The sequence below is a fragment of the Tiliqua scincoides genome, chromosome 1, assembly GCF_035046505.1.
Source record: "Tiliqua scincoides isolate rTilSci1 chromosome 1, rTilSci1.hap2, whole genome shotgun sequence".
Classification (NCBI taxonomy): Eukaryota; Metazoa; Chordata; class Lepidosauria; order Squamata; family Scincidae; genus Tiliqua; species Tiliqua scincoides.
Window position 1 is genome coordinate 224,903,824 of NC_089821.1, and position 17,498 is coordinate 224,921,321.

The following is a 17,498-nucleotide window of genomic DNA, read 5'->3' on the forward strand; positions in this document are numbered from 1 at the left end:
CAGGAAAGAGCAGATTGAGAGGATATAGCAACTTCAGAGGTGAAAGGGGATTTGAATTCCCTTACATCTCTGTAAGCCTCCCACTCTGCAATGGGTCTCCTTAACCTCTGCTAGGGATTTCACTAGTGCAAGTTCAAGGAAAGAAAGGGAGCAGGGAGACTGCAGGAAAGAGGAACAGGATCTGGTGCACACCATTGCCGCTGGATCCACCCCCTTCCACAGCCCCCCCCAACCCCTTTAGGCCCCCTTCCCTGCCCAGTTTTGCCTCCTCTCACCCTCCCATTCTGCCCTCCCCTACCCTTCCTACTGATTCTCCTGCTCTGGCGGGCAGTGGGACAGCCAATGACGAGGGTGGGAAGGCTTTGGCCTTCTCACCAGCGTCCCTGGCAGTGTGCTACTGAATGTGCTGCCTGCGTGCCTTTTACAATTGATGCTGATTGCTTTATGGCAGTCAGTGCAAGTGGAAGAGGTTAGAATGTCGACTGGCCCAGCTAAGATTGGGCTGTAAACATTTTTCAGGATGTCCTCCAAAGCAGGGGGGAAAGAGAGAAAGCCACAAGAACACACAGAATTCTTATTTACAGAATAAAAAGATAGAATTAGGAACAGTGTAATTTATAAGGGCATTAGCAATTGAATAGAAGTCCTTTGCTTTGAGATCTAGGAGTTGAATCACATTTCATTTGACAAAATCCTTTTAAGTATCAATCCTTTGTTTTGCAAATGGAGGGAAAGCCAACTAAAAAAAACCCAGATGTCTCCTCTCATTTTAAACCATGGTCATCACTTTCAGAGAGGCAGGCTGGAATCTCCTAATTTTCTTCTTGAGGGCCTTTGAAGCTTTGATGCGACAGAGTTTGGGCACTGGCGGAAGAGGCTTGGAGGAGGTTTGAACAGCTGCTGGCTGCCTGACGGAAGGATCAGGCCAGATCAATTGATGCTCCTCCTCCTCACAGTCAAGAGTCAGGCTGCTGCCATTGCTGCTGCCCTCAGAATCACTTTCACTGGACTCACTGTCCCCAAAGCGGTTGGCTGTGTAGTCGCTCACCTCTCCTTCACTAGTCTCCGCAATGGTGGAGTGGAAAAGTGAAGCACATTCCGCCGAGTATTCAGAGTGGTCAGACTCGCTTTTGGTGTATGTTCCAGGATGAAAGGGGTAGCGGCTCTTTGCATGTGACCTCATGGTTACAGCACGCATGAGACCGGTTCTCCTCGACTGTGGTCTTGGTGGTCCCAAGGCAAGACCGCCAGAGAGGCTGCCAACTTGGGTCTTTGCTGAGATTTCCACAGTGGACTGCCATTTGCGTTGCTTTTTCTTGGTGGCGGTGTCTACATAAGCCGCTTCAAGAGAATACATGGTGTTAGTAGACGCCTGGTATAATTCAGGCCCAGAAAGTAAGTGAGGGATTCTAAGTGGCACAGGGTAGAGGCTGGACTCAGAGCAAGACCGCCCTGTAGCTTCCCCAGCAAACGTTGGCCTTCTAATGAGGTTCCGTCCTCTGAGTGGCCTCTGAGGCTGATTCCACTCAATCGGCAGCCTGGCAGCCACATGGTGAATGCCCCTCGACTTTTCCATATAGAACGTCTGTTTCCCAGGCCTGAGCACCTTGTCACTGTTCCTTCTCTTAACCTTCATGGACTTCATTTTCGAGCTGGCAAACCTCACCCTGACTTGATGGGATTCTGCAGGGACAAACTTAGCATGGACAAACTCACCTGGTGGCACAAGTTCTTGAGCCCCTGCCTTCAGGGCACTGAGGCTGACTGATTTCTTGTGAGATTTCTTGGCTGGGGCATGTTTTGTGTTTGGGGGGCTCAGGCTGGAATCCTCCGTTTCTCGAGGCGAGCTAGAAGAGCTGGGCTCCAGGCTGCTTTCGCCTGCTTCTGTCAGGGGAGAGTCCCTTACAGATGACTTGGCAGGATAACTGCTATTCACAGCCAGCGAGGACTCGGCATGAAGCATGGTGGCTGCCTGCTCTCCATTCACACAGGGCATGGCCCCCTGCTGTTTGGCACATTCCCCTTCTGGCATTTCCCTCTGCAGTTTCCCTTCAGCTTTGTTACCGTGCTGTGAGCTCCCTTGTTTTTCCAGCTGGCTGCTGCTGCTGTTAATTTTCACTCCACCAGCACTAGGGATTATAATGAGTCTCTGGAGCATTGTGGATGGCTGGTTCTTTGTTGGGTACCTCTCAGTGGCATCCGCCTGATTGTTTCCTCTGTGGCGTGTCAGCTGGAGCAGTTTGTTGATGTAACCCCCTGGCCTGGACTCTATGACCGGCCGAGTCCTAATCAAACTGGGCCCAACAGCATTAGGAGCAATTTTGTTAGGAAAAGGATGACGCTCCATTTCTGACGGTGGTCCTACCAGGGAGAAAAGGGGACTCTGTAAAGCCACAGCGTGAAGCGGGCTGGGGTAAGGATACACATCATTCCCACTCTTCGAGACCAAGTCACTCTGATATTTGGGATCCACACAATAGAACTGCATTTCTCCTCCTGGAGAAAATGGGGAAAAGAATTTAGAGTCAGTTGTTTTGGGAAATTCCGAATCTGCTGCAGTGAGTCTTTCAAGGTCTCCTAGTTGGAAACAAAAGAGAGACAGAATTAAGTCACAGTCACCCTAAGAACACAGATACATCTGGTATATCAAAGACGAACGGCCCAATCGTATGGTCTTCTTATGATGGCAGAATTTGTGTTCCACCATTGTAAAAAATGTCTGGCAGCTCCATGCACCTGCCACTGGCAGACCTGGCCCATGCCAGAGCAGGTAATGTGGGAGGTTTGTGGGAGGTTTTTTTGGGGGGGTGGGGGGGAAGACAGGGGACAGTTTGGGGATGGGAGGGGGAGGATCTTGGTGGCTGTTGCACATGAAGGATCCTATCTCCCTTTTCAGGCCCAGACCTGCTACCTTCTTCTCCTTGGACTAACCCCAGCAAAATAGCTGGCGTGTATCTGAGGGGATCCATTGGTGACTAGGCAGCCTACTGGGAGGTAAATAAATATTTTTTACTTACACCAGGTAAGTAAAAAAAGGTTATTTTACTTACTTCTCTGGTTGTCTGGTCTGTCCCTGGCCCCCCCCCCCCGACAGCATGCAGCACATGATCAGCTGCCACGGCTGCATGCTATGGACTGGTGGTGAATAGGATTGCTTTTAGAATTTTTACTGGACATTAAGGAGATACATTGCAGCAAATCTTACAGGCAATGCAATGTTAAGTTATATTTCATTTACTGAAAACTTCATTAGACATAAATCCCAGAGCAGATAAAAAACCTTGTTCTACTTTTAAGGAAACAGTCTAACAGGAATTCATGAATGTCAGGAAACACAAAGAATAGGCCAGCTTAAAATGTTAAACTAACAAAGCAGAATATTCAACTTGCTTCAATTTTAGAAAATACACTGATTGTAAAATGAACTTTCATTATTTCACAGGAGTAATTATGATGGGATAATGTTTTGCTACATGACCCAACAAAAATCAGGTTGTAACCCCCCAGTGGTCTCAACCCACAATTTGAGAACTGGCAATCTAGAGTAGCTGGCTCTCTCTCTCTCTCTCTCTCACACACACACACACGCACAATTACATGATGACTGACAGACACATGTGCAAAGTGATTCCAGGGCAAGCACTGAGCCTGAGGAGATATGAAGTTATAAGGAAATTGTGTGTGTTGCATTTTCATCTGTGAAGGCTGACTTACACATGCAAATAACCCCTTAATGGTGTAGTCACTGTGATAAAAGGCATTGTGAACAGCAACAGGTGACAACAAAAATTAATGGAGCACTAGCACAAGCACTGTGTCTTATCAGAATGGTCTCAATTTCCTCCTATTCTTTCCCTTCTGATTGAGACTGCAAAACAGGTTCATTCTGATATTACCTCAAGTGGAAAAAGAGTCCAGACAGTATAACTTGCTCCTTGACTGTCTATGTCAGGAACCTAGAACTACATGGGAGGAATCCACAGTGTGGCTGAAGCAGCAGTTCTACAGGGGCAGTTATCCATTGCTATACTACAAGTCAGAGGTACAGAGCTTCTATTAGGATAAAACATTACCCATTGCAGTTTCTGCTGACCAAAAAACCACCATCCAATCATTGCACCTTTTTGCTTGGATGGATCCAATCCACACAGATGGGTGCCCTTTATATAGTGGGCTGTGACAATGAAGCCAAGTGTAGCCCTTTCCTAGTTGATTCCATTGAGAGGATACAAGGATAGTTACCTGTGGAAACAGGCCTTGGCCTGGACTTGGTGGGAGTCCCTGAAATATCAGGGCAAGCCTTTATTTGGCATCTAGCGCTGGTGTAGACTCCCTGCTGTTGAAACTGGCTCTGTACTGTGGTTTCATCTGCAGATTTCGGGCGGTAGTCAAAAATGCTGAGACGGGTTGTAGGGTGCTGAGAATTAGGCAACAGGCTGGCATGGGAGGAGGAGATGGATTCACTGAAGACAGAAGTACAGGAATTGGATAGAGAGCAGGAGCCACCATCACTTAGATCATAAAACCCTGCAGAGTTAAAAGAAACAGAAAACACTTCCTGGGTTACAGAGAACAAATAACCTACACAGTACTGAGATCAGCCGAAACATTTCAATGTTTTCCATATCATTGAAGGAATACAGTTTTGTGCACATTGCAGACTGTTGTCCTCGTAGTGACTAGAAATGCCCCTCAAGAATAAATCTTCCAAATACCTGAGCTGGGTCTGCTGTCACTGTCAAAGTATTCGATTGACGTCTTGCCAACATCCAGTTTCAGTTCACTAATCTGTTGGTCCAGCTGATCCAGGTGGCATTTCAGTCCAACATCTTGTCTCCTCAGACGTGACTGTTAGCAACAGAAGGGGGGGAAAGGGACAGTTTACGATAGGTTCTGAGGGGGCTAGACTGCATTGTGCCAACTTTTGGGGCCAAACTAACCTTTGAAGGAACAGCACACATTAAATGGCCCTGGAGACAACCTTACGCTTTATAACTGCATATAAAGTTATCTCTTCACCAGAACATCATGGATCATTTTCAGTGTCCAAGAAAAGGCAAAGGGGAAGTGTTCATTAACATCAAAACATGTTCAACAGCCTCATAAAATCACAGGGCCTAGGTGGCCTTATGTTTAATTATATTGGCTTAATGAATTTCTGGTACAAAGATAATTTGTTAATGTATTGGCTTCTTTAAAATGAATTTGTTTTAAAGGATAAAGTAATTCCTGAATAGGTTTTCTTTCCCAAATCACATTTTAAATAGGAGCGTTTCTAACCAATGATTCTAAACACCCAGAATATTATTGGGATATATCAGTGGTTCTTGAACTTTTTCAGCCTGCGGCTCCCCTGATCCTTGTGGCCATTGGCCGCGGCTCCCCATTACATCACCTCACCTCAGTTACCCCAAAATGGGGATGAAGATTAAACACTAGAAACAAAAAAACAGCTGCTAGCACTCTGAGGCTGCAATCCTAACCACACTTTCCTGAGAGTAAGCCCCATTGAACAAAATAGGACTTACTTCTGAGTAGACCTGGTTAGGACTGTGCCCTGAGTTTGTTAGCAGCACACCTGGAGGGGTTTGGAAAGGGAGGGGGGAAGTGATGACTTTGTTTTGTGTGCATCTGCTAATTGCAAACTGAGACCCAGAGACTGTGGCTGCAATCCTAACCTCACTTTCCTGGAAGTAGGTCTCATTGAATACAATAGGACTTACTTCTGAGTAGACCTAGCTAGGACTGTGCCTTTTGTCTTATAATCGCAGCTAACATAGGAAGTAACCCCCCCCTCAAAAGGAGGCAGGAGGAAAAAGGGAGGTGGCTGAAAAGGAATGGTGTTTTTATTTTTTAATCCATTTTTGGAGACAAAGCAATCAAGAGTGGCTTTTTTTTCTTTTTTGAAGGGGGAGGAAAAAGAGAAAGGTGAGGATCCTGGGTTAACCTGACACAGACCCCAAGCCTATGTAGGTCTACTCAGAAGTAAGTCCCATTTGAGTCAATGGGTCTTACTCCCAGGAAAGTACAACTAGGATTGCAGCCACACAGAGCAAGATTACAACCCCCCCCCCCCGAAGTACATGCTCACACACATACACCCCAACATGCAGGTGCCATCCCTATTTCCCCCAGGCAAGATGGAGGGATGCAGGCTGGGCATTTGGACACCCCCCCCCCCCCCAAGAGCAGGCTGGGCTACCTCCTTCCCAAGCGGAGGAAAGCGCTTCATTGCTCTCTCCAGGTCAGGCTTCCCTCCCAGTTTGAAGCCTGCCAGGAGCATGCCCTGTGCTGATGAGATGCAGCACCTCCTCTGCTGTTCAGCCAGCCAGCCTTCTCTCCCACCTCCCCCCACCATGTTTCCCACGCCCTCTCCAACCCACGCTGCCCTGCCCACCTTGTTCTCAGCCTCAGAAAAGCAGCAAGTCAGGAGGCAGCATGTGCAGCTGAGCAGAGCTCCTTCCTTCCCAAGCAGAGAAAAGCGCTGCACTGCCTGTACTTACTCTTGCCTCCCAGTTTGAAGCCTGCCAGGAGCACGCCCTGTGCTGATGAGATGCAGCACCTCCACACTCTTCTCTCTTCCAACCTTGACCAATCCCAGGATGCCCAGGGCGAGGGGCACACTGGGAAATGCAGTCCTTGGGGCGAGGTTGCACATGGAGAGCGCTCCATGATGAGATGCGGCACCTCTGCCTACCCAGCCAGCCTTCTCTCCCACCTCCCCTCACCATGTTTCACGCTGCCCCACCCACCTCGTTCTCAGCCTTGGAAAAGCAGCAAGTCAGGAGGCTGCAGCTGAGCTGAGCAGAGCTCAGCAGCAGAGCAGATGCAGGCCACCTCTCTCCCTGAGATGCCTGGCGATTCCCCTGGAGGCTAGTCACGCCTCACTAGGGAGGCGGTACGCACAGATTAAATACCTCAGGGATATATAAAAGGTATGGCCAAATCAGAATGTAGGGCTCTTTGAGGAAATCTATTAAGAGCAATCAAAATATTAATTGTGATTGAACAGATACACCAGCAGTCCTGGAGTGGCTGTCTAGAGACATTGCCTACATAACTAAATTGACAGACAGCCCAATCCTAACCTACCCTGGAGCAGGCTAGTTGGCTGGCCTGTGCTGCATCCAGAGCAGGATTGGGCCGGGTTGCAGCATAATTTGGAGTAAGGGGAATTTATTCCCTTTACCCCATGTCACACAGCAGCTGCCCTGTAGTGGTTATCTACACAGGCGCTGGACTTAGCCTTAGTAACATGGCAACCGGCAGGCAAACCTGCTGGTTCCCCCCCACTCAGGCACACCAGAGTGGGCCAGTTGCTGAGTCTTCGCCCAGAGTCTGTAAACAGAGGATGTTATGAAGAAGCACATATCTAGGAATGTGTATTGCGGTCAAGCCAGAGCCAGCAGGTTTCTTAGCAGTGCAGATTTCAGCAACCTTCAGTAATTTTCCCTAGTGTCATCATGTGTTTGGAGAATGAATAAAAGTCTGAGGAAGCTAGCTGGGAGGACGGACTTCTCTCTCGATCTCATACCGTCCTACTTCCGGCTCAGCTCTCCTTGCATCAACCCTCTGAATGTCTGCTGTGTCTCTTATTGCTCTGACTTCTTGCTGCTCGAGTTCTAACTTTCAAACCCTCAGAGTGCTTCTGCTTTTAGCACTTTTCCTCAGGCACCAAGGTTCTAAACCCTGGGTGCTGCCCAAGTAGCGTTGCGTTGCAACACTGCCCCAGCAGGGCTACTTGGATCTGTGCCACCTAATTTGGTGGCATAGATCCGAGCAGTCTGGTGTAAGGCTGGGCTGCTCAGGAAAGGGGTCAGGATCTGGCCTAGGTGCCGATCCTGCTCCCGTCACCCACCTGAATCCAGCCCTCCCACTGGCCCACCTGGCCCCCCACCCTGGAACGCCCTCCTACCGCCCTCCCCAGACCCTGAGCTGGTGGCCCACCGCCAGCACAAACTTACCTTGAGCTGGCACTGCAGAGGCCACATTCAGCCTCCAAAGGCCAGGGCACCTCTGTGCACCGGCCTGCCAACTCTTCTGGTGGCACAGAAGTGCCATGCGGAACTTTTGTGACACCTGAAGGCCAGCACAATGGACTTGCACCAGTCCAAGAGTACCTTAGGATTGCACTCAGAGTATCATATACAAAAAGGAATATTCAATACACAATATTTTGAGCATATATTTCATTTGCGTGGCACAAGACATCTGCAAGAGGGATCTGAAGGCCTTAGGAGTGGACCTCAAAAGGTGGGAAACCCTGGCCTCTGAGCGGCCCACTTGGAGGCAGGCTGTGCAGCATGGCCTCTTCCAGTTTGAAGAGACACTTGGCCAACAGACTGAGGCAAAGAAGGAAGGCCCATAGCCAGGGAGACAGACCAGGGACAGACTGGACTTGCTCCCAGTGTGGAAGGGATTGTCACTCCTGAATCAGCCTTTTCAGCCACACTAGTCGCTGTGCCAGAACCACCATTCAGAGTGCGACACCATAGTCATAGACTGACGGTTGCCAACTAGACTAGATGGCACAAGAAGACAAAAAAATCAAATGGACATAAGCAGATATAGATCATTCTCCTTGGTAGAATAGTCTTTGTAGGCCATATCTGAATAGATGTTAAGGCAGGAAACAATTTTCTTGTTATACTGATCATATTGTTTTATTATGATAAATTGGTGGTATTAGTTCTTGTTCTATGCATTATTTGTGCTCAACCACAAATACATTAGTGTATGCATACATACTACAATATTAGTAGCATATGCTTTGAATTATATTTATTCTATATTAGTGTGTTTTGGATTTTAAAAAAAATACTAAAAGGGAATATTTATTTTTGCACATCTTAGGAAATACTGCTGTTCCAGTGATCACAATACCACTGCAGAATGCAATCATTGGCTTTGCTGGAGAGACTGGGTTCTGGGCATGCCTGCCATGTAGTGTCAGGACCACTGTGTCCTGGACTGTATCCCAGTTAAATGCATTCTGGTTATGGATACTTGTGTCCATTCTTTTTGCATCCTGGACACTTGTGTCCCACTATATGTATATTCACATTAGATTAGTACTTTTAATTTTTTCAAATGCAAACGTAGGGTTAGGGTTAGATTAAGAGGCTTAGGATATATAATATGGGGTTTGTTTTCCAGTTATAATGGGATGCAAATGAGCAGGACAAAAAAATTTCAGACATGAGTGTCAAGGGATGCCAACGACTGGTATGTATTTGACCAAGATACAACCACTCAGGATGCAAATACAGGCGTGCCTCCTTATTTGTCAACACCATGGATATGGGTGAACAGGATATTCCTGTGGCCTGGACCCTTCAGAGGTGAGCTGAGCCTGGCTCACCTCCCCTCTGGAGAGCCTTCTGAGCCCCGCCAAGGGAACAAACATCTCCCCTTGGCCTCGGTGGGCTGAAAACTAGAAATGAAAATTCACAAAAGGCATTAGGAGGGCTGGGGAAGCCCCGGAGGTGGGCAGACGACTGTGGCCTCTGGGGCTCAGAAGCCCTCCAGAGGGTAGGGGCACAGAGGCAGGCCTGCCCATATCTATGGATACATGAAACCACGGATATGGGATCTATGGATACGGCGGTATGTACCCATACTCTGCTGTGTATATGCACTGTTTTATCAGCACACATAAAATCCATTTCCACTCTTTCAGTTCCCTGTTTAGTGGAATTAGCTATGGCTGGTGTTTCATATTCAGTGGTGAACGTAGGATGATGGATACTAGATTTTTCACTGGCATTACAAAGAAACACCAGAGAGGTGTCTTACTGTTATCCTGCATTTCCTACATTTACCCTGCAAGCTCTCCCTCAGGAATGGTTTCAAACACATCTCAAAATTCCAGCGAGGTGCTCAAAGGTTTGGTATAGTGATCATGCACCATCACAACTTTAACCTCTTGAACAGATTCATATGAGGGTCCATATGGATGACCAAGAATTCTGGGGTGAAGAAGCCCCACTAGTTTGATCACTGGTGTCACTCTATCTCCAGGCAATTACATAATTATAATTCTGTAATTACAATTATTTTAAAAAGCTATGTATCACTTCTCAACAAAAATAAGTTTACCACATATCAAGTACAGATGTGAAGTAAGAAAAAAAGGACAGAAAAGTAAAGAAAAGTACAATGTATGGTAAAATTGTCATCTGTATAGGCTCTCTGTTCACTAACCAAAACAAATATGTGACATAACTCCACATTCCTCAACATTCACATGGGATTGCTGTACAAGTGATACAGAATCTTGAAGTTTCCTTACTAGAGGAGATTATGACTGTTATGAGTGAGACCTCGCCTAACAACTTTGTAGTAGCCACAGCAGAATTCATTAAATTTCAAGGCTAGAATCACTACTGTTAGCATTGGAAACAAGAAAGATGCCAATTTTAATACTTGTACTTAACCTTTCAGAATTTCCTATGTTGTTCTTGTGGTAGGGGGAGTAAGTACTTTATGCTTCCCTCAGTCTTATTCATTCAGGAAGTCACAGAGTTTTGTTTTCATGGTTGGAATTAATTGCTTAATGATTAATGTTTTGCCAGCCAATCCCTCCCTTTGTGGTTTCTGATTAATGGCAGAGAGGCCACAAAGCATTCAGCAAGGCTCTCAGGTATTCAAAGATAATTTATTGCACCTTCAGGATCTGTCTGTGATTTTACAGCACTTTAACCAACATAACATGATTTACATCAGCCTTGTTAACTCTTTCCTCTTGCCCACTGTCCCCTGCAATGAGGAGGCAGGTAGGTCTCATGTTTCTGGGAGACTCCATACTTCTCATTGATTCCTAACTTCCAAAGACCAAACTTTGCTTAAATCACTCATCTGAGGTTTGATGATGATCCCAAGTCGGGGCTTCTGAAGATTTAGCCTGAATTGATTTGTGTTAGGCAGAACATTCTGTGTGAATGACTTTACCCAACCCACTGAAACAATCAAAATGCAAATTCTGCAGGATACTACAGAGTGAAGATGCATCCTCGTGTCTAAAAAATAAGCTAATATCAGAAGAATCAAATAGATGTTTTGGAACACCAACGAGAGAGAGAGAGACCATAAATTGGCATACTTCTTTTAGAGAGTTTGTGTTAATTAGAACTTGACACATCTTCATGCTCTTGCAAGTTGTATAACTGTGTTTTGTATTTTTAAAAGAAATATTTTTAGAAGGACCTTATTGTTGGCTCTTAGGGCATTCTATTACAGACCGGATGTTCTGGCCTTAAGCTGGTCTCCTAATAATGCATGTAAAGCAAATGTGTAGCCTGCACCTAAGTAAAGTTTTGCACAAGAGAAGTTGCACCACTGACCACAGGAAAAGGCTAAGCCTGCAATCCAATACACGCCCTTTCCTTGGTGCAAGCCCTAATGAACACAATGGGACTTACTTTGAATAGATGCATGCATCTATTACATGCATAGGATTGCGCTGCTGAATCCACATTTGACGAGATTTTGCAACTGATATGAGTTGCACCTGCAGCCCTGCTCCCTTGTAATGTTGAAATGAATCAACATATTTCCTATGACCCATGCAAAAATATCTTTGCTAATAAAATTCATTTTTCCCACCCTGTTAAAAAACTCTCAGTCAGGGGTCAACCAAATATGGGCAAACTAAACCTCCAATTTCAAGTTTGATTTTGAACAAACACACATACAAATGAACTATTCCAGCCCAAAACAGATGCATCAAATAGGAATAGATTGTCTCAGCCAGAGGTCACTGGATGTTTCTATTAATCTGCTGACCTTGAGCAACCAATAAATGCCTTAAATCATATTCTCTTTGGGGTTAAATAAAATAAAGTGGAGTCATTAGTTTGAATTATCAATGACAGGTAATCAAGTGGCTGGCAGTACACTTGTGCTGCCATTTGGACTCTAATCAAGATATACTTGCTGCAATGTTTCACAAGTGGGGCTTAAGCATCCCCTGAAGGTTACAGCCAATTTCCACTCTGAGATGCCTTCTGATAAAACTGCCTACAGTTAAGAAATATTCTTTGTGTTTTCACACCTGATTGATAACTGATGGCCAAGTCTAACACCAATAAGGGGGAGGGGAGAGATGTGAATTAACTTGAGTGTACTGGAGTGTGTAATTGCTAGTACTGTAGAGATTAAAGTCTATAACATTTTGATTGCACTTTTTTTTCCAAGGAGTTCCAATCCACATATATACATGGATTGGAACTCCTCATTTTCTACTTTGGACCATGCAATCCACACCCAGTACAAAATATGTGGAAGCTGTTTTTCATGGTTAAAATAACTAAGAAACGTGCATGTACAATAGACACAATGAGCACTGCAGAATATAGTATTCCACTTTTATGGGGCTAATTAAAAAGTCACAAAGTGAGCAGACCCTAGAGTTAAACAAACCACTTAATCCAACAGAATGTTAGGAAAACAAATCCCAAAACAAAGTGGCTCAAGTGTGACACTTGGAATAATTTAAGATGAATTAGAAGGGATACTTTGCAGACAAATCCAGTTTGGCTGCACTGTGACCAACCTCAGATTTTTTGGCACCCAGACATCTGTCTGTTCTCCCTCTGAAAGTATAAAAACCAGCACTTATTCAGATCCAGTCAATAAATAATGAAAGGATTACACTACTGTTGCCTTCAGATTGTTTCTAATGGACTGATATGGTTGCCTACAATTTCTGTGGATGTGTTGATTCATACAAAATCAACAGACATATAAATATACACAATATTTGAGAACTGGCACAGTGCCAGTAAGGGCATGGGAACCAGGAATATTGCTGCAATTATGGTTTCATTTAATGGTCTTAAGTAAGTCACTGTTTCTCTCCCCCGCATTTGCAATATGAGGAGAAGATAAAAACACCTATATATCGCAACTTTTTTTTGCAATGCGAAATAAATAATAGCGCAATCCTAACTTGTGCTGGAACAGGGAGGCCAGCTGGCCTGCCCCATATCCAGTGTGAGTTTGGGGCTGAAAATGGCTCAGCCTGGAGCACAGGGAACCACTTTCCCTTTACCTGGGGAGAGCTGGTGCAGCTCCAGTGGGTCTACTTGGATCTGCACCACCTAAAGAGGTGGCACAGATCATAGCAGCCAGGAGCTGCCCTGGGCTACCCAGGAATGGGGTCAGAACAAGTACCAGGTCCTGGCCACACCCCCCACTTTCCCACCACCCACCCATGGGCCCACCTGCCCTCCCCCATTCTGTAAAGCTTCCTCCAGCTGACCCAGCTGACACTCAAGGAGGCACAAATGTGCTTTATGCCACAGTGCAATCTTAGGATTACACTCTTGAGTTATGTAAAGCATTCTGAAATTCTTAAATGCAATATCTAAATTATTCACTTTCTTATGTTCCAATTTATATTCCACTTGTCACGTAGCCTCAAGACAGCAATATAAAATTGGAGCATTTATAACACATGCCCTTCCTGGTACTGGCTGTTTCTGTCCCAGAACAATTCCACAAGTTGGGTTAGGCTGAACCTGCTCAAAGCCATTCAATGAACTTCATAGCCGAGAGTCATTTCACATTATAACATAGTAATTTAGTGAATGCCATACATTACAGTAGAAGAAATACTTGTTTTTTGTTGTTCCCAAACCTACTGCCAATCAGTTTCATTTGGTGACTTGAGTCCTGTGGCTAGAAGTCAGTGTGGGGAATCTGTTCCTTCTCTCCACACCAATGTGTGTATGATGTTGTATGTTTCCACCTCCTTTAGGTGAGTTGTCCACCATAGAAGAGCATAAAGAAGTTGATCTACATAACCTCTAGTCAATATGTTGCTATTCAAGCCTACTCTTATATACAGTTTGTCACTGTATTATAATTTAAGCCAGGGGTGTCAAACATAAGGCCCGTGGGCCAGATGTGGTCCGTGGATGCAATTTCTCCAACCCCTGTTATAACTGGGCTCTCCCAGCATGATGATTGAGTACTCTCATATCTTGAAATTATGAACAAGATTTGCACATTTTCACTTCTATCATTTGCAGCTAAAGAGTTTCTACATGAGAACAAAAGTGCATATTACAGGCCATCACCTGCTTAATGATGTCACTTCATGCTTAATGATGTCACTTCCTGCCCTCAGAAGGTGCTTTGAATGCTATTTGAACCACTATATGAAATGGGTTTGACACCCCTGATCTAGGTATTCTGCATTAAAAGAATGAAAAGAATGCAGCAAAGGGCGCAATCCTATCCTGCGCTGCAACAGGCAAGTCAAGAGGCTTGTGCTGTATCCAGCACGGGATAGGAGCCCAAAGTGGCTCAGCCAGTGGTAAGAGGAAACTTTTCCTGTTCTCCACCTGCATTCTCCCTCCCCAGAACGCCTCCTCCCTACCTCTGCTTTCCTCTCCGCTGCTCGGCGGTGCGTGCAACCACTGAGCTGCAGAGGCCAGGTGCCCGCCCCGCGCTACCCCAGCTAGCCTGGTGTTAAGAGCTCACAAACGCGCCTCATGGCATGTTTGCGACAGTGCGCGCCGGTACTAATCCGGCACATCAAGCTCAGGATAGGGCTCTCACAGGGCTACGTATCTTTGCATTTGTTCATAAAAGCCTTCTGTTTGCATGGAATGAAGATCACCATCATACATGCAACTTAAAAGTACACAGTTGCTAATATGCTCTTTGGGGCAATCCAATTGCCTTTGATGCACCAACATTAATTGTGTCATTAAAATAAATAAGTGATTTTTCTGTTTTTCTCTCCTCCCTGTTCCACAAATGGACTATAATTGGGAATTGGTACATAGGGTTTGTTCCCCCCCTTCTTTTTTAACGTTGTTTTGAACCTTTGATAATAATTCCACAGTATTTAACTTCTAAAGAAGGCTCTGACTGTAGAAACATGCTCATAGACTTGTGCTCAAATACCTGAAATGTGAAATAGGACATGAAAAATGGAAGATGTGAATTTTGTGGGTTACTAAAAAAATAAGCCCCACTTAGTTCAATGGGCCTTACTTCCCAGTAAGAGTCTAATCTGTGCAAACTTACCCTGTCAGTCCTAATTCAGTGGTATTTACCTACTTCCAAGTAAACATGCACAAGATAATGCTTGAAAGCATTTAGGATTTCAGCCCTGCTTACACAATAGCCTAAATTAAGGGCTGAATAAGAAAACAAAGAGCCTTCCCCCATTCTATTGCACTGCATCATAAAAAAAGTTTTGCTGGATTCGATGAAGGGACATGTAATCTAACATCCTATGCACCACATTGGCCACCAGCTGTCTGAGAAGCCCACAATCGAAAAGAAAGGTATGTGTCTCTCCCACTGGTATTCAGAAGCATACTACTGGCCATTACAATTAGTAGCCATTGATAGATCTGTGTTTCATGAATTAGTTCAATTCCCTTTTTAAAAGGGAATTGACTGGCTTTAAGCCAGTCAAGCTAATGGCCATTACCACATCTTGTGGCAATGAATTCTACAGACTAATTACACACTATGTGAAGTACCTCCCACCAATTAGTTTCATTGGATGACCTCTGGTTCTAATATTGACAGAGAGGGAAAAAAAATCAGGCTTCTCTTTTCCCCAAAGTTGTACCAGTGACCTAAATGGTGTTTCAATGAGATTCCTCTGTCAGATGACACAGCAAAGTTTATTTCCTTACAGCTGTGCAACACCTTTCTGACACATGTTCATTCAGAAGGAAGTCCCATTGGGTTCAGGAGAATTTACCCTCAAGTACATGTATATGGGATTGTAGTGTATATGGGATTATGGAAACTGTTCTTTAAAAAAGCAAACAAATGGGTAGAGCACATCAAAGGCAATTTAGTCTTCACATTCACTCACAGACTGGGTAAATGTACTTACCCAGGAACATCCCGTTAATGTACAAGACGTAAGCCAAAACATGCTGAGGGAAATGTATCACGATGTGGATTTAGACTAACTTCAGATATTATATTCTTTCTACATAGAAAGCACTTCCATATAGGGAAAAAGGATGAAAACAGCATATAGTCATGACAATCACACACCTAGCCAAGTTTAATTGGAAAAGCATAATGTTTGAAGTGACTCTGCCCGATCTTGTCTAGAAGCTAAGCAGGATCAGGCCTGGTTAGTACTTGGATGGGAGACCGCCTGGGAATACTGGGTGCTGTAGGCTTACACCATAGTCTTTCGAGACTGAAGGTTGCCAACCATACTGAGATGAAGGCAGAAAATACAGAGACTGCTTCAGGGTTATTGTGGGTCTGTAATATTAAGAGATGAACTCATTTAAATAATTGTGCCTTATTACACCTTAGTATTCCATAGAATCAGAATGGTTGTAACCTTACTTCAAACACATACACACACACACAGATCTTTTCAGAACTTCTGAGAACACTGCTCCAAATGTTCTATTAAAAATGATGACTATAGGCTGACTTTTTTACAGCACATCCCACAATCCTCAACTCTTTTTTTATGGGCACTGTAGTAACTTGTGTGCTCACTGCCTAAACTCTAAAACCCTCATTCTTAAAGTCATCAGAAACTCAAAGGGCTGAGTCCAAGAGCAAAGTGATCACACCGAATTCAGGAGATTGGTGCCATGGGAAGGCAGCAGATGGGCATCAGGTTTGCCCAAAATAAGATCCTATTTTTTAATAAGATGCTAATATTTTTTAATAGGATTCTATTTTTTTTTATAAACAGGAAATAAATACCTGTAAGGTATTGCTCTTACCTGTGGAGCCACAGAGCCCAAGCCTATGCACGTCTACTCAGAAGTAAGTCAGCGGGGCTTACTCCCAGGTAAGTGTGATAGGATTGCAGCCACAAATCAGAAACGTGTCGACTGCTCAGTGATACCAGTTGAGCAGCAATTGCAATGAATGGACGGGACTGGATGAATGAATGGGGAGAGGGAGGAAGGGATCGGTCTGGAGGGGCGCGAGGAGTGGCCGCCACGGGCACCAGAGGGGAGCAGCGTCTCCCTGGCACATCACGCGCGCCCACCGCAGCTTCCCGGAGATCTGGGCTTGTGGAGAAGCGGCGCCTCGCCCGCGCCCTTACCAGTTGCTCCTTGAGGGCAGTCAGGGTGGCTTCCAGCCGCCGCTCCTTGCTCCGCGCCGGGCTGCCGCCGGCCGCCTGCTGCATGGTCAAGGCCCCGCTCACCAGCGCCCGCTGCTTCTCCCGCAGCACCTGGAGCTCCTGGAGGCCGGCCAGGGCGGCTTGCAGCCTCTCGCTGATCCTGCAGCGGTCCCAGCCGCCCGGGCGCTGCAGCGGCGCCTGCCTCCCCAGGAGCATCTTCCCAAGTCGCTCAAGCCCGCACCATGGCAGGCAGGCAGGCAGCGTCGCCGACGGGGGAGGAGCCGCCCTCCGCCTTCGCCTCCGCCAGAGGGACTGGAGCGGCGCAGCCACTGCGGCGGGGCGCGGGCGGAGAGGCTGCTGCGCTTCGGCGCCTCCCCGGCACGGGGCAACCCCGGGCCGGCCGACCAGCCAACTGCAG

At 45.8% G+C, this 17,498-nt stretch overlaps 1 protein-coding gene across 1 annotated transcript; it reads right to left on the bottom strand.

Annotated features, from left to right (window-relative positions):
* Positions 1 to 769: 769 nt before the first annotated feature.
* DACT2 (dishevelled binding antagonist of beta catenin 2) lies at positions 770 to 17,296 on the bottom strand. Its single transcript, XM_066622941.1, has 4 exons — positions 17,063 to 17,296; positions 4,716 to 4,848; positions 4,243 to 4,527; positions 770 to 2,577 (listed from the first exon to the last, which is right to left on the bottom strand). The coding sequence occupies exons 1-4, from the start codon at positions 17,294 to 17,296 to the stop codon at positions 770 to 772; spliced, it is 2,460 nt and encodes an 819-aa protein (XP_066479038.1).
* Between the last annotated feature and the right edge of the window lie 202 nt (positions 17,297 to 17,498).